Source organism: Anopheles stephensi, chromosome X (assembly GCF_013141755.1).
Source record: "Anopheles stephensi strain Indian chromosome X, UCI_ANSTEP_V1.0, whole genome shotgun sequence".
Lineage (NCBI taxonomy): Eukaryota > Metazoa > Arthropoda > Insecta > Diptera > Culicidae > Anopheles > Anopheles stephensi.
Window position 1 is genome coordinate 1172901 of NC_050201.1, and position 17642 is coordinate 1190542.

At 47.5% G+C, this 17642-nt stretch overlaps 1 protein-coding gene across 4 annotated transcripts; it reads left to right on the plus strand.

Annotated features, from left to right (window-relative positions):
• The first annotated feature begins 1490 nt into the window (after nt 1-1490).
• Nucleotides 1491-16358, plus strand: LOC118502814 (progestin and adipoQ receptor family member 3). Of its 4 annotated transcripts, none has more exons than XM_036035464.1 (6): nt 1491-1713; nt 3199-3472; nt 11787-12281; nt 12376-12564; nt 12810-12981; nt 13502-16358. In XM_036035464.1, the coding sequence occupies exons 2-6, from the start codon at nt 3299-3301 to the stop codon at nt 13588-13590; spliced, it is 1119 nt and encodes a 372-aa protein (XP_035891357.1). In that variant the 5' UTR covers nt 1491-1713; nt 3199-3298; the 3' UTR covers nt 13591-16358. The 4 variants fall into 4 exon arrangements, with proteins under 4 accessions (XP_035891357.1, XP_035891376.1, XP_035891365.1 ...); XM_036035483.1 differs by having other exon boundaries at nt 1494-1713; nt 14954-16358; XM_036035472.1 differs by lacking the exon at nt 1491-1713 and adding an exon at nt 2936-3066.
• The last annotated feature ends 1284 nt before the right edge of the window (nt 16359-17642 follow it).

Here is a 17642-nt window from a genome sequence, read left to right on the forward strand (position 1 = left end):
ACGAAGGGGGACATCATGAGTTCATGCACCGACAGAGGAGACGTTGGAGGCTCTGAAACCTGAGATAGAGTGATGACGGACGTTGGTGCGCTCACCAGAAACACCGCGATATTCGAATTAGCGGTTTCGAGGATTGCTGCTGTACGCTAGAACCAGCGAGCAGCCTGATAGGTAAGTAGTATCTGTATATTCTATGTTTTTCTTCTTTCGCCCAACAATCACTTAACCTAACATTACTTGATTCAATTACACCCTAGGTAAGCAAGTGGAGACGATTTGGACGAGATTCAATACTCCGTCCTGTTGGTGTGAAGACCGGCGCTTGCCTGCTTTTCTTACACACAACATCACAAACCATTATGGAAAAGCTGAATGTTTACATCTGAAGTTTCACCTGGCCGCAACTGCAAGATATTGCCGATTGCCTGTGATTATCCACACGTAAACCACACAGATTTCTCTTTCTCTCGCTACATACGGCACGCTCTCAACATGTATCTCTCTCTCTCTCTCACACACACTCAGCGGAAACAGTGCCTCATTCTCCACGGTACAGTGGTATCCACTGCTATTGCGGATGGAGCTGTTTGCGTGGTCTATACGCATGAACCTCATCACGACGGATAATGCTTGCTTCAAAGTACTCTGACAAGTGCTCATGACATGTTGTGCAGATGGACACCATTGTCAATTATGCCACGGAAGGTCCACAATTCACAAATAACACATAAAACAATTGGGGAGACCCGGTGGTACATGCGACAGCGGCGCCAGTCTTCACACGGCAGGACCGTGGTTCAAATCTTATCTAGGCCCTTTTCCCCTAGTGAGGATCGACTCAGACCGAAGACCGAGTCAGAAATGGCAGGCATGACCGAAGCGGTCGTTAGGCCAATCAAGAAGAAGAGAGACATAAAACAATATGAGGTAAAGGAAGGGTTAAGATTCCATATTATGCACAATATTGAATGTTGTCTGTTATGATTGATAGTTCCCCCACTCACCGGCACGCACTTTTCGCAACATCCCCCACTCACCGGCACTCACTTTTCGCAATTGATTTACCTTTAATTTAGGTAAAAGTTAAGCAAAAATGTGAGTAATCGATGTAATAATTATTTATAATAGTTAAAAATAATAAATAAATAATAAATTAATAAATACTTACAGTAAAAAGTCCTTACTGAAAAATATGTCCTTTTGGGGACATAGTGGGGGAGGCATCTGTTCAGACTTTAGCCGGTTTTCCCTCTCTTTGTATTATTTTAATTTACTTATTTTATTGATTGCTTTCATTATTAAATATTATAATTATTTAGCCTACCATATACCTAAACTTTAGGTAACTCAGTTGCGAAAAGTGAGTTCTCGTTAGTAGAACGACTCATTATTCACACTTTGACCATCAATTTTACAGCACAGCACTCACTGTCTTGCGGTTGGCTTAGGCGCCACTGTAACTCTTTAACGTTCAACCGCGGGGTGGGAAAGCCAAGTGGGTTGGTTTTTGGGTGGATCGCTCACTGAACGGTGCCGTAGGACTCGGGCGCTCCTCGGGCATCACACACTTTACGTTATAGCGCTGTGGAAAGCAGAACGGTGTGCGTACAGTGTGCTGTCAAAAGCGTCGTTACCGTGTGATCTGTCGTGCCGTCGATCCCGTCTGACCGGTCGATCTCGTCCGGGAGTTTGGCGAACCCCGAACCGTCGCAGGTAAGTTAGGTGAATGTGAGCTAGGTGAGAACATGAGAACAACCACCGTACAACACGCAGTCTAAAGAACATTAGGTCGGGAAAAAGTGATTGTTTGCATAGCTTTTAAGCATACTCTTTAGCTTCCGTAGACCGTAACGTGCCTCAAGTTAATAGCAAAAGGTGGATAGAAATTCTAGCTACACTGTAACGATATTCCATACTCCGTTCCGTTTGGTATTGCCAAGTACGCCAAAAACAGATGTGCAAAAAAAAAAACCAACGCCAAGTGCAATGCGGATAAACATTGCCGGTGGAGAGGTTTCGTTCTTCCTAGCGGAGAATTTCTCCTCCAAAGAGAGCCAATCCCATACCGATGCGAGCGGAATTATGTGCAGGCACCACAGCGTAGGGATTATGGAGTATGGAACCTACCAAAGACATCCGAGCACGACAAAAAAGCCGCTCCAAAATCTAGACTCTGAAAACCGGGAACATTTGGATAAACAAACCACCGTTGAATCTTCGGCAAGTCTTCCGTACTTCAAAGCCCTTTGCTTGTGGGTTAACGAATCGTCACAACAGCAGCATGTCGGCGGGTTCCTCCACCTAGCCGCTAATGCGATGCCTCTTCCGCCCATCCATCCAGTAAGCCTGTAGCCAACCGCTGATAAGATCATCCCCCGAAACGTTGAATTTGCTGATCCGTTCCGGCGATAAGGGATTCGCCATGCGAAATCGTGTCGTGAGTGCTCCTATCGGCAAACACATGTCGTGGGGGTTGCATCGCGTGCGCTTCAATGTCTTTCCGGCAATGATTTGAACTCGAACATGGTGACGAGCATCCCCAGCAGATTTGAACGTATCGCAACGTCACTCTCGAGTGCGCTCTCTCCCGCTCTACCGATTGAATTGCGGATAATTATGCAGTTTAAAATTGCTCGAAGGCGGAAGCGAATTTGCACACGCCCGAGATTTCCTTTTGCGCTGGCCATTTTGTTTGTGTTTGACTGTGGTTCGTTTCGGGTCGTTCCTTATTTACCCGGCGAGTGAAAGCACACCACCATCGCCAATTATAGTGGCCAAACTGCGCGCGTGTGTTGACCGCGGACGAACAGCTTGAGTTAACAGAGCTCGGGTCGCAAGTGTTGTCCCTCTTGCCATTTTGTTTTCTTTTGCCAAGAGCCACCCATACGAAGCCCTTTGCCAGAAAAGGGTTAACCCTTGGTAAGCTTTCTCTTCTGTGGTCGATCGATGGTAGACCGCAACGAAAGCGTAAACAAAGACTAGCATCCTGCAGGACCCTTGAACGTGGTGAAGATTCGCATCATTAAAGTACGTGTGCGCCGGGACAAAAGCGAAAGTGGACAAAAGGTAGTTGCTGTTGCGGAAGGTGTCAATCCCACCCCCCTCCTCCCCCCCGGGTCGATCGGAGAAAGCCCTTTTTGTAGTCAGTTTCTTTGGATGGTGGTCTCCCCTTAACGTTCGTTCGTTTTGTTTTCGCAGATACCCGATTGAGTCGATCCCGCGTCAATCAAACCTACAGCACAGCTGCATTTGCGCGATCAACCAACCACACACACACACACACAGCACAGCAGCCAGCATGAACGAGTGGAACGAGCTACTGAAGGCGGAACTGTTGCCACCGTCCGGGAGCTACCGGGCGGATGTGGACGTGTCGGGCAGCATGAAGTGTGGCCTGCTGCGGCCAACGGTTGCGCCCGCGTTTGCACAGCCTCTGGACGAAGGCGGACTCTATCATCGGCACCCGCAGAAGGTAAGCTTCCAGGGCCTGCAGTCGAACGGCCGCATGCCTCTGATTGAATTACACCAACTAGCGTTAAACCGTAGTGTGTCGCTGATTGTTGATGGAAGTAATTGCAGATCACGTTCCAGCAGCTGGTGCACTGTAGTGTCGCGAGACGAACCGAGATTTTTAGATGTTCGTTGAAGAGTTTCGATGTAGTGTCTTCAAATATGACTTCAATACAGGAGAAAGCCCTATTTCCTGGGAGTGGGAAGACCAGTGGTAGAGACAATGAGGGTTTGGAACCCCTCATAAGGAGTTTGAGCTATCCGAGTTTATCAGATTTCATTGTAGAACATCTTAATACTACCTCAGTAGTCTAAAAAGGATATATTCAATTGGTATTGGACTCGGTATCTGAAAGAGATGAGATGTATATCTAGGATCCTCCTTCAGACCTTCAGGTCAACCTTCAGACCTTCAGGTGTCGGTCTGCCATTTCTCACCTACATTGATTTGCTTCAACCCGTACTCAGATAGGCATGACTGACCAAGATCTCTGGGAGCCAAAGGAGAAGGATAGTCAGTCCTGCATACGGATCTCTGGATGAGTTTTGATATCCTTCGTCCTACCGTGTGAAGAGACCGACATCCTCTAACGCTCCCATTTAGTAGACGGAAGGCCAACATATCGCTCGTACATAATTGTTGAAGGAAATCACGACGATGAGTCGTGTTGGTAACGAAAGGAGGCAGACACAATCAAAGAACACACTGAGCACAAGGGTGCTAAACGTGCTGCGTCTCCTTTAACTTCCATTGTGGAATAATTTACCCTACCGATGCGCTCCATGCTGATTGGCATCAATTGGTTCGGCATATATATATATTGGGTTGAGGCGCAGAGTTTTATCCACTGTGGCAACTGGCCAAAGCATTACCAGCTCAAACAATTCCTGTGTGGCTGTGTTCAACATCAAAGCCGAACGTTCGCATTAGCTGGAAATAACTTGAAGGTACTCGGTTACTAGGTGCAAAACACTCGGGCTCGGGCTACAGCTGTATGTGAGGCACGAAATTGATTGCACCATGCCGTGGGTACACGGGAGGGCCTCCGAAGGGAGAAACTATTCGTTAAAATAGCGTACGGGTTTGGGTTTCAAAGAGGTGTACCTCACTGGCAGAAACGGTTGGCGGCGGCAGATGGAACCGGGTTGAGTTGTTGCGATTTCTCTCATCTTCCCGCGAACACGCCGCATGCTCTGCCTTGGCCGTTGAGCAGAAGGCGAATCACACAGCAAAAACGTGCGCTCGCTCACGTGTTACAAAATCTGCCACAATCTCGCATGCCTGGTGTTTACCGATTTTGTGCGCACCAAACAAGATGGAAGACGAATCTTCCCGACCAACACCTCTGCTGTACACACCCGACACCCAAAAGTACCTCCACAGCGATGGCGAACGGCACGCAAAGCATCGGGCATTTTGTGCAGCAAGCGCGGAAATAAACTCTCGTCCATTTCTTGGTTGGTAGCTTCCGTCTCGTGGCAGGCGAAGTTCCTGTCGTTGGGGCCTCACCCACTTAAACACCACCGAGTCTCATATACAAATCAGCGCAGAACGTATCGTCTCGGTAAGCGGAGAACAATTTGCTGAGGGCTTGTTCCGTGACTCACGTGTCTGTGTCTACTTTATTGGGCTCCGATTTAGAAGAACGTTTAGTATAGCAATTTTGAGCGAACTGATCGTGCTAGATTGCAGCTGCAATTGTCTTCCCAAATCAAAGCGCTTAGCTTAATGCGCATCTGTCTAGCTTCTACCGATTGAAGTCTCATTAGGTTCCATGGAGGATTCACGCAGCCATGGCTTAGGATAGGTTGGATGTGTTGGATATGAGTTCTTCGGAACTCATCTCGCAAAAATATTTGAGAAGTTCAGAGCTGGCTCAGTTTTGGTGATTGATTCTGCTCGTGGGGTTGAACAATAATGACTTCTCGATGCTCTACTAATAGCTTCACTACCGTCCAGGCTCTCGGTCAGCTCCAGACAAATATGTCTCAACGTTAATCATGTATGTTGCACTACCAAGAGTCCAACAATTCTTGCCCCGGCGCTTGGCAGTGTTCTTGATTGTTGGTTTTTTTTTCCAATTCTCGATTAAAAACTTCATTAAAGCAACGACTCTGGATGACATTGCACATTCACCAAGCTTCTTTTTGTTTTCGCTGCACTAATTCGAGCAAGGCGCTCACTGCACGGGACACACGCAAAAGTATTCCGGAAGGTGAGATGGAAGGGTTAATTTATTCCAATGAATAAAATAAGAACCTAACGCCTTCTTTGTCAAGCTTGGTTTTGCTACTCTCCAGAACCTGGCCATGGGTGTGGGTAAGTTGTTGGAGTGTTTAAAAGCGCTGTTTGTTGCAATATTTTAAGTTGGGCTGCAGCGGCTAAAATTTGCTGATATGTTAAACAGTCCAAATTGGTACACATTGGGTGGGGTAGGCTTTTTGCACCACGAAGTATGGTTCGTATGCTTTGAGTTTTACGCCGATGTCACCTGATTTCTGATCGATGCTTTGGTTTGTTTATAGATGCCCATAAGCTAACGTTTCCTTTTGTTTTTACCTTAATAATAACAGACGGAAGGGTTTTTAACTCACTGCCATCGGCAGTTTATTCTATCGTAGCGGAGAAATTGGGCCATGAAGTGGACGACTCAGCTCAGCCGGCTTGTGTTTGACCTAAATTTAAACATTCGGCGAGAGAGAATTTTTGGCATGGTTCCAAAAACCCTTTTACCTATATTTGGAAGTTGCTTAGTTGCGTGCGTCTGTACAGAAAGTAGGTTGTCTGGATCTTCAAGAAAAACCTCCGAGACTTGGATTTCCGAGGTCTACGAATCGGTTTTTATGTCCTGTCGTTGTTCCACCAAGTTCGTTCTCTTATCTTCTAAAATATCTCTTCTTCCATGAAAAATTCCTGACATTGGATAACATAGCTCAACTTTTGTGGTAGGAAAGCTTAAGCCTTGAACAGTTCAGATGTCTGTAATTGTACGCTGAGTGAATCTTCCAAACGTTACCGATCTATGCTAAATAAAGAAAGACGCGCAAGTAGGTCACTGTATGGCAGAGTCCGATCCTGGATTCAATCCTGTTTCCACTGGTACATCTTGGTGATGTAGGATGTTAAAAACCACAAAAAAAACCGGTCCATTCTCACAGCTTTCGTTCGCTTACCGAATGGGGTCACAATTTTTGTGTCTTGATGCTTGGTCGGTTACATAAGCATACCGGCGATTATGAAACGTATGGCCCGGAACGGTTTTTTCGGCATTCCATGATGACTCGGGCGTGTGTGTGTGTGTGACCTCTGTAATTTTGCCACATCTGCAAGTTAAGTCAACTTCACACAAAGACAAACATTTGAAGCAATTATTGCTGGATATTATAAAGCCCACGTCTGGTGTGTTACAATACGGCGAGGGGATATTGCAGCACCTTGATCATGTGCTGGAAGTGCTCACTATTGTGTGTGTGTGTGTATGTTTATCCCGAAACAATAACACCCGGCCACCGTCGATGGCTTCTACCGCTTGGCACAACCATCAAGGTCGGATTGATTGGTTGGATCGTTGCGGAAATGTTGCGTGACCCTACAGTAAAGGGGGCCTGCCCCTCACCACGCACTCGTTTTCTTGGCCGAAGAAAAAAAAACTTTCCCAATCAAAAGGCGGAAACGCCGAAACCGTTGAGCACCGATCCGCAACAAGTATAGGGCAAGCAAGAGTAGAAGCAGCAAAGAAACAGAAAATCGCGATGTCCCAACAGCAGCAAGAAAAGCCCGGACGCTTTTTTTTTCTGCGCGGACCCAGTTAGGCGTTGCCGAGTTGCAGAAAACGGTGTCGGGCTGTTTTTGTTTTACATCGCGGAGTTGTTGCTGGTGCTCCGAATAGCATCTGATGAAAGTATTCGTTCTCCATAACTGAGATGATACGTAGGTACACCTGTCAGAGGTTTTTTTTTTCTTACGAACAAGTGCCGGAAGTCGCTCGAGTCAAGATGAAGGACCAGCATCCCAAATGAAGTGATCGATATTAAAGGCATAGCAAGGGTTTGTGTGAGAGAGTGAGACGGATATGACATAATTTGCGGGTTACTAACCTTTTCGGCTGGCCTACTTTACACGTACGGCGACTCCATCATAGGTGACCCAATTTCCGAACCCGAGGCCCAAGCATCCGAGAGTTTCCCTTTCCATCGCAGATCCAAGATTGCTTGCAAAACCCGTGAAGGGGAATTGGAAGCTGTCGGACGGTCGGTCTCTCTTTGCAAAAAGACTCCTCGCCACCGGCTACTCCTAACTACGGGGTTAAACATGCATTTGTGTCAGTCGGCGATGTGAGGTAATAGGTCTTTACCCTCCTGGACCTGGACCACGAGCAGTCCGGTGAGCGAGAGTTTGCACGATGGTCGAGCCTCCAAAATGCGTCGCATCTGGTTTTGCGCGTGGTGGATTTTAAGATTTTACGTAACCGATTGAAGGTGAAGATAAACAGCAAAATTGGCCAGCCTAAGGTTCGCGCCAGCTTGCAGGTTTCCACTCCCACTCCTCAGCAGGAGTGGTGTGTGGACTCTTGAGCGGAGCTGCTTACACTGGTAGATGCCCGCTCAGCGGCACGAGCGACAGATCAAACTCCAAAGGACGCAAACACCTCAATGAACTAACCTAACCAACTTAGATGATCTGCGGGTGATCTTGCCTCACATCTCGCAGCTTTCAGCTCACCGTGGCGAAGAAGCGATATTCACGCCCTCGCTTTTGTGAGTGAACGTTGCTCATCTCACGCTCAACCGAGACAATCATGATGGGTGGGAAGCATCTTGGTACACCTGGTATTAACCCCCCGTTAAAAGTGCAATCTCGATAGCGAAACAGAGTAAGCTGTGGCGACACTTTGCATCAACCAGCGGCCCACCACACGCGACCACAAAACATCTCGCAAAGCCTCTAACAGAAGCAGCGAGCGAATGGAAACACACACAAGGCACAAAGAAAGCGATTTGCCACACCGATGCCGAATGACGATTGCCCCACTGCTGAAGACTGTTGGTACTTGGCTGGAGATTTTTGCAATTAGCGCCATGGAAATTGCTGTGGCGCACACAACAATCGACTACCACTTATCCCTATCGCCCCCACCTTTACCCGCTTCAGCATACGCCGGAGGCTTTTCTTGAGCTGCAAGCAACAAAAAGCTGCCTTGTGGTGGTGGTGGTGGTGGTGGCTGTACGATGGAGATGGTTACCAGCAAGCACACACTTGGGTAGAGTTGGGCGGACGTGTTGGGACACAGTTTTATTGTGACGTAGTGCCTCTTGGATAGTTGGTGTTTTGCGATTCTTCCGTCAGCGTTAGTACTCTTGACGTATGCAGTCCTCATCGGAGAAGGTTCTCCTTTCGCCCATCTACGACCGGTTCCCGGCTCTGACGTCAAACAGCACACGCTTTGCTCAGCTCGCATTCAAATAGATAGCCTGTGAGGGTTAGGTTTACAGTCACCAGTATTTAAATGGCTGGAACCTCACTTGGCTCCTGGAATAAATGGGCTGTCTGGGAAATGAAATATGTGCTGGCGCCTACGGGCAGGCCAGAGGCGACCAGACTCTCACCAAGGCTGCCAAGGCTCCTCCTGTCCAGCGAACGAGCACTTGCTGAGCAGCACTAGCTCAAATACTCGGCGTGTGTATGTGACACAACCAGCAACTTCAGCTTCAGGTGATTGCACTATCAATTGGACCGGTTTGTAGTTTGCAGACCGGGGCGATAATGTACTAAAAGTTCTAGCTATATGAGACATAGACCTTGTGAGCTTGGCTGGAAGTCACAATTGCAACAGCTATATGGTTCTTTGGATCGCACGGTGTCGACACCTCTTAATGGTGGGTTTTACCGCTGCCCGTGATAGGGCAGTCATCGATCAAAACATGTAACTTGGAAGCAATCTTACAGCTTTAAAGTCCTGGCTCGTTGATTCCTGGCTTCCGGACTCTATATCCCGTGGAATGTTGGGACCGGCATCCGGAGCTAGAGATGTCCCGAAATTCTTCAGATTGTACCAACATTTCGTCCAACCCTCGAAACGATATGAAACTGTGTAAAAAAAGAAGTAAAAGTACGCACACAAACTCATTTCATCCCCTCCCCTAGGCATACTGCAAGCCCGCTAGGCGTGTTAATGTTTGACCTGAAACATTTCGGTAAATTCGTTGGCCTTCACCCGGTTTTTTTTTCTGATTGTGTTTTGTTTGGGAAAGCGTCGAGTTCGTTTCCGCGTCATCGGAGAGGAGTAGTCGGCGAGACAATATATCGCAACGATACGCGCGCAAGTCGTTGAAAGTGAGCGTGACCTTGTGGTCGATCGCGCGCCGCCTTTCTTCGCTTAGGGCGGCGCGTATGTGTCCGGGGGGAGAGAGGCCAGTGTCGTAATCGTATCGCTTGATACGCAACCGACCATTCGTTACCTTGGTGATATTGGGCAGATAGGCAGTAGGTCGGTCATTCAGCCATTTATCACTGGCACTGTACAATGGAGTAGGAGCTTAAGAATGATTTAATCATGATACAATAATGAGTAGTGTTGATTGTATGCTGATGATTGGTGCTAGGCTATACAATCTCAAGAGGACTTGCCTACGATCAGTATAACAGGTCAGGAAGAAGCTCACTGTAACAAAAGCACAAAACAAAGCAAAAAACGATTGCGAGTTGGAGTTTCCTAGCAGTATGTGTTCTGTTATTGAAAATCAAAGTCCTCACCAAAAAACACACTTTATAGCACTATTTTATTGCTTATCTACTCCATCCTGTTTCGTGTACAATTCACTTACCAACCTTAATATGCTTCGATCTCTCTCTCTCTCTCTCATATCTCATTGGTCCCAAAAAATCTGAAGTCGTTCAGTAAAAATTGGAAACATCAGGATCAGTGCACCACATCGTGCAAGTGTCGTCTGAAGAGACCTACCTGGTGCCTATCCCTTCCCCCATAGAGAGCTTCTACTACCAAACACCCCACAAATTCCCCACTCCGACGTCCGACGGGCTTTTTGCGTACGCTTACCCTCTCCCAGCCATATTTGTTGCTTCGATATTTTGCTTCGTCCGCTGTTTGCATGTTTCGTTTGTTCGGCCACCACTAGCCGAACCGGTGGCTGTTTTCATCACAATTTCCCAGCCATTTACTGTTCGCGTGTTGGTCAAGTAACGTGTGGCTGCGCTCCGGTACGACACCCAGCACACCCAGCAGCTGGTTCAGTTGGTGCTGTGCACGCGTGCAACAGAAGCTGTGCCTCTTGGTGTCAGCAAAAGCTTCTTCGAGTTTGAGCTTTGCCAACAGCAAAAAAAAAATCCTTACAGAGGACGTGTGTGTGTGTCTCGGTGTGCTAAAACCAAAACCTTTTATACAACACTGCACTGCGATGTCATCCATGGAGAAGTTCTTTCGTGTAAGTTCAAATTTCGGCGCCTTTTTACATCTGCCAGATCCAGATTCTTGTGGTTCGTTGATGATCGTTGTGTGAGCGTGTGTGTGTGTGATCAAACAAAGTCCTGATAGTGTCCCGATGGACGAAACAGCTGATCGGTTACGAAACGACAGAATCGTGATGCGAGAGGCCTAAAGCTTTTTGTGTGGTGCCTAAACCAATGGCAGCAGGCGCTAACGACCAACAACCAACAAAAGAAACCAACTCAACATTGCACCACACGCGCTGTCAACATCCAACAATATCAGATCAGTCATGCGGGGGGGTCGTCGCCGATGTAAATTGACGACTCCGACTCCGAGCAGCATCCCTAGTAACATAATCACCAGCAGCCCGAGCCTCAATAGGGAGTGTCGCAAATCAGTCTCGGTGCTTCATTATCTCGCTCAACCAAACCCCCATGTTGTGTAGTGTACTATGTGTTTGTGTGTGTATGGATGGCCGGGAAAAAATCGTATGTCAAGCCCAACTGCTGTGTAGTCGCAGTAAGAACTTTGAAGAAACGACAGACGGCAAATGTGTTTTTTGAACAACTTCCTCGACTCGACTGTTGTCGTTTATGGCACAAAAATTCGAAACCTGGCTGTCATAAGCAAAATTGTAATGCTTCCGCGTTACTGTTGGTTCCACCCTATAGGTACTAGCCGTGGTTCACCAGTGCTGACACAAGAATGAATAATTCCACAAGTTCCTGGTGGAGTAGCCAGTAGAACCCTCGAAAGGGGAATGACATGTGTGATTGTTTTTCATTAACTCATATCTGTTCTCTCTCTCACACACACACATCGCTGCAGGGCATAGCGAACCCACCCGTGCTGGAGGATGCCACCGGTAAGCACGGCTCATCCTCGGAACTAACCCCGACAGGATGGCGCGAGAAGGTAGTCGCGTACGACGACGCACCGGAGCATTTGCGGTTCAACCCATTCATCCGCACCGGCTACCGGACGTATCTGTCCGCCCGCCTATGTCTGGAGAGCATGTTCTGGTGGACGAACGAGACGGTTAACATCTGGAGCCACATACTCGGACTGTGCGTGTTCCTGATCCTGGCGTACTACGATACCGCCATGCTGCAGATACAGGCCAGCACGGTCGATAAGGTGATCGTCGGGATGCTGCTGCTCAGCTTCCAGCTCTGCATGATCTTCTCCTCGATCTATCACACATTCTCGTGCCACTCGGCCGACAGCTACGATCGGCTGCTCGCGTTCGACCTGTTCGGTATCGCGCTGTCCCTGTTGGCCATCTTCATGAGCGGCATCTACTACGCCTTCTGGTGCAATCAGGTAAGGCCTACTGAATCTACCGAAGTTGGTACGATGTGGACACCTCCGCTCTATAACGATGTTGGCTCACTCTCTCCCTCTCTTCCTATTGCAGCCTTTGCGCGACTTCTACATGATCACGATCGGGGTCATCTTTGCCGCGGCCATGGCCCTGCAGATACCGCAGCTGAACGTGCACTCAAACATGAAAATGTTAGCCTTCGTTGCCTGGGCCGCGTACGGTGTCGTACCCACGCTCCACTGGTACTTCGTGATGGGCGGCACCGAGAGTACGATGGTGAAGGTGAGTGTATGCCACATTTGGCACGGCAATCACGTACCCGTGAGTCCCAAGCGATGCATAGTAAATATCAGGACCCGTTACGATGCGTGTACATCACCTTGAGGTGTGCGAAAAAAACACCGGCATTGGCACTGACATCTAATCATTATGCTGTCTAAGCTGCCACTGGAGCTGTCACACTGTCGCAACCGTGCCGTACATCCAATGCTAAACACTCGACTCTTCTAACCTCTGCTTTTTTGTAGATCTTCATTCCGCGCGTTGCCGTGATGTATGCGCTGTCCGGGTTTGCCTTCCTAATCTATGTGGCCAAGATACCGGAACGTTGGTGTATCGGCTGGTTTGACTGCATTGGACATTCGCACAATCTGTGGCATTTGATCGTGTTGGCAGCATTGTGCTACTGGCACAACAGCGGTAAGTTGCACACTGTTCCTTGTTTGGCTTTAGTTTTGATTTTGAACCCCGCTTTAACGCTTTTCCAACGTTTGTTATTTCGGTGCATTGTGCCTGTGTGTGTGCGTGTTTTCTTTTTGAGCCCATAAATAATAACCCACATCCAATCACTAGTGTTACTGTTTGACGACAAAAAAATAACTTGATTAGCTAACTTCCCTTAACCATGTTGGTTCATCCAATTCAAATAACACCTCATATGAGTATGAGCGCTGCTTGTATCGCACACTACTAGCAGGCTCCAACAATCCAAAGTCCAAAGTCCCAGTGTCGCAATGTATCTAGAGTAAACTGTGATGGATCCTTGATATCCCCAGCCAAAGTAATATCGCCAGTAATGTGTCCCAAGCTCTAAACTTAACTGAGTCTCTATATGTTATGGTCCGCATCAGACATCATAAGTTCCTCGGTAGATGCCCCTCATATACGTATGGTTTTGAACAGTCACCACTTCCAATCACACTCCGTACCTTCTCAACAGGTCTTGATTTTGCCAATTTCCTCATCGAAAATGGTTGCGTTAATGATAGAGCGAAATGTTACGCACTCACCGTCACTGATGGGCACTAGAGAGCAAAAAGAGCAAACCACAGGACAGGAGCTCAGCAGCTCGCATGGCTACGAATCGTTGCGGAGATGCATATTGCAGCTGTGTCCCTGATACTGTTTTTCCTCCCCATATCACACCCAAAAAGCAAAAACAAAACCACCGTAACCTGTAACCGTACCCTTCCCAACAAACGTCCCTTCAAATACCCCCTGTATTGTAATGTTTGGAAGATCTTGAACCGTTGGGCCATCCGATGAATGGGTTGCCTTCGGAATCACTAGTTTTGTTTCCGCTGTTCTTCGTTATTTCTTGCTTATTTTCTTGATGGTTGAGGGATACAGACTTTGGTGCATTTGGTTTTGCTGCTCCCACTGTATATGCTCTTGTTTTATTGAAGTTGCGTCCATAAAAACCGTGGTTGGGTTTTTTTTTGGTCTGAGATCTCATGATAGAGAGTTGCTCAAGTCATAGAGCAGGTTTCTTCATCTTTTAAAACATAGGTTCGAAGTATCACAACACAGAGAGAGATAAGGAGGGTGTTGCGATGTCTAAATCGCTTATTTTTTAAACATGAAGTCCTGAGAAAACACTTCAAGTATATAATGGTAAAACGCCGAAGAACGATTTGCTCACTTATGATCACTACCGCCTACCTCTTCTTCTTCTATCGGGAGTTCCAATCCTCTATTTCCAGGTTCGTCCTGATTAGTATACCGCTCTCGTTGTTTAGGTAGCTGTCATTTTAAACTTTCAAATACATGCCAAGCACTTTTATGCATGACTTATACAGTTCAGACGCATGGTATTAATGGCCGCGAATTTTTAACTCGACTGCTACTTACAAATCGTTTCATATCCTCGCATCTTCATCACATTTGCGCATCCAGACAACGCGAGGCTCAACACACACAAGTCATTGCATCACCATCACACTCACCAGCAGGATTCTTACCGCTTTGCTTACCTCGAGGTGCAAGACGCCTTCAAATCCAAACCCAACCACGTTTTTGTACACATTTAGTCATATTGTGAACTTACTAACCCGTGCGAATGGTGCATGTGTAAGCCTCGCCTAACGAAATGATCGACGGGAACAGCGGAAATGGGAACCAGCAACCTCCTGGATAACATCTCATCCTCACCTTCCAACCCCTCCCAACCCTTCATTCAGCCCTCTGTACAATCTGCCAAAAGTATGCATTAATAATTCGTTTGCCACTACAACGCATCCGTTTTGTTATTTCCTTTACCTTTTCTCTTTCCGCCGCTCGTACTTCCGGAACCTTCCACAAAACCACACCACATGCACACACACATACACACACAATCCTTGTCCCCCATTCCAACTCACCGCAACGATCCTGCTGCCAACGCGATACACAGGCATGAAGTATGTCGAGTTCCGGATGACACACGGATGCTCTGCCGGCGTACAGTACGCGTAGTGTGGAGCCCGGCGCACACTCAATATGCCGTGTCTTGATGCACTGTCGCAAGGATTGGCGGGAGCGTTGTCAGCAGTAGTAGTCCCCGCAGTACGGAGAGTTGCGGAGGTGATCATCTGAATAGCTGAAGGGCGCGTATCCGTGTGTACCATGGAGGCCTTCTGTCACGACTGCACAGTGGAGAAGGAGAACTAGGCTACTCTAGCGGGACGTTCTAGAGTGATCGCATCTAGTTTGCTGACCTAAATCGATGGCCCTCTATCTATTGCCTCTTTCTCACCGGGACGCCACATCACCACACATCACCGATCCTCTGTTTCCTGAGCGAGCAGAACAGGGTTGTTTCACCTCACCGGAGCTTCGTGTTGCTGTTCGACCTCACCGAAGCGCCGGCTGACAGGGGGAAAACAAAATGGAAGCAGGACAGCAGTGTGCATGTGTGTATTGATACCGAATGAAGGCATAGGACATAACATCAGGTACCTACTGCAGTGGAGAAACCGTTGCCCATACAGTGAAGCTGTCGTCTAACTGTGTGCGATCTAGAACTCGGATTTCTGTGTTTGTTTTGTTTTAAAATAGTAAAGAGTAGAACGTTTAACCACTCGAATGACAACCGTGCGCGTACCAACCGCACACGAGTGTAGAGACTGAGCAGCGGACAATAAGCGACAACTAGCGAAGGAACGATGATGCCTTTCTGCGACAAGGCCATAACAACGACACCCATCCTGCACCATTCCTGCTGCTGCATCCGCGACGAACCGGAGCCGAAGACGTGGCAGCTATAGATATTGTACAAAGAGGGACGTGATAGGAGCGTGCGTGTGAACCTTGCGGAAACCAAAACGGAGCACGGAGTTTAATCACAGAACACGGTTAGGTTGGAATAAGGAGCAGTAGGGTACACATGGTAGGGATTGTAAATTTTTGTAGAATCTTGGTAGGCTTAGCATTAAGACGACTGCAAAACGTAATTGTAAATGGACGCGAAACACATGTGAAACGATATTTTAAGGGACAAGGATATAGGACGCGGGTACGCCGCGCACCCAATATGCCAAAGTGAGTGGAGTGGCTAAAACACAGGATTGCTCAATTATCTTAGAAGTGATGTAAAGGGTTTTGCTGGTGACGAGTGGTAAGGACATGCTTTACATGGAACGATGGAGAGAAAGGCTATGAGAAATTATTAAGAACAGTGGATGCAGTGAGCAGCAGCAGTTGCAGTATGAACAAGAGTTATACTTCTCTTGTTTTTTTTTTCTCTTGGTTGCGTTCTTAACCCTTATGCACACGATAGTGAAGCTTTTATACTGCAAAATAAAAGCTAGAACATTAAACCTGGTTGTGTCGTCGTTTTGGGGGCCTGCTATCCCAAATGATGTACTTGTAAGCTTTAAGTAACGCGCGATGACAACTTGTCTGGACTCCCTGTATTTATATTTTCCCGGTTGATTAACGCTTTTATCTTGGACCAAGGAACTGCACGCATGAGAGTCGTGGGCGAACATCCTGCTGGATGTTGACGATCTCCGGTGATAGTTGTCAGAATTTTCAGGTGTTGTGCATGTAAACCTTCTGTTGTGTATTTCAAAGATAGTGCTTCTAAGGTCGGCCAGGATTTGGTTTGGATAGAGGCTACGTAACATTATCCAAAGCCATCTGTTCTCTACCCTCAGATAGTAGAGATTCCGCTGTTGTATAAGAAGGTACACGGGCCTTGTAAACCATTCCAAAGCCACTAAACCATAGCCAAAGCCATATCTACTTTCTTCGACGACGAAGAACACAGCAACATCATAACAACGATTACCAAATTCCCTGTCTGACTAGCCGAAATAGCACATAATTGTATGTCGCTGAATTGCCAGAATCCAACACACAAAAAAAAAAAAACAACGTGCCGGCTTTCCTGGAAGAATCGCAACATACACTTGATCCATTACGACGATGCGGTAACTGACGCGTAACGGGTGTCGGTGCAAAAGTTCTACCTAATTTCAAAACAAAACCCACGTTCCGAGAGGGGGGGGGGGGGGTGTACGTAAAGTGGAGAGGATACTGATTGGGTACTGCTCAAATTACTTAACGCCCGTGCGTCCGTGCGTTTCGAGGGTTTTAAACGGATTTTCGTTTGACCGGCAACTCGGCCACCCGGGTGAAAAAGGGCCTCTCAGCAGTTACTCTAGGAGGGCATCTAGAGGACGAATTATTGTTGGCCATCGTCTGACGTGCTGCATCTAGTGTAGCAAACTTCAATTGGTGCATATCTGCTGGATGAAATGAATATCTGTGAGGAACGGTTGCCCTGCTCACTGCCAGAATTGCACTACTTAGGGTGGCCACTACTACGATTGTGGGTTAAACGTTAGGGCAATTCTTGCCAGAGCGCCTGCAGACGGTAGGTTAAGTTACCGCCGCTTCGCAGCAGAATACAAAGAAACCTGTCTAGACTGTTGAAGTTTCGCTACAGCATAGCTAAGTCATCCAAAGTGCCTTGGTACCTTTGGTAAGACATGGCAAGGTTTGTGGGATATCTTTGTAGAAGGAATTGCTAGCCGTATGAGCCGGATTCGATTGATGTCCAGAGAGTTGTTACCTCGGACCTAAGGACCCCGCGTGAG

What these genes read in the sequence shown, in the direction of transcription:
- LOC118502814 (XM_036035464.1), top strand. Translation starts at nt 3,299, where the DNA reads ATGAACGAGTGGAACGAGCTACTGAAGGCGGAACTGTTGCCACCGTCC. An exon ending in ACGCCTTCTGGTGCAATCAG is followed by an intron (nt 12,282 to 12,375) that starts GTAAGGCCTACT and finishes TTCCTATTGCAG; the next exon opens with CCTTTGCGCGACTTCTACAT. An exon ending in CCGAGAGTACGATGGTGAAG is followed by an intron (nt 12,565 to 12,809) that starts GTGAGTGTATGC and finishes GCTTTTTTGTAG; the next exon opens with ATCTTCATTCCGCGCGTTGC.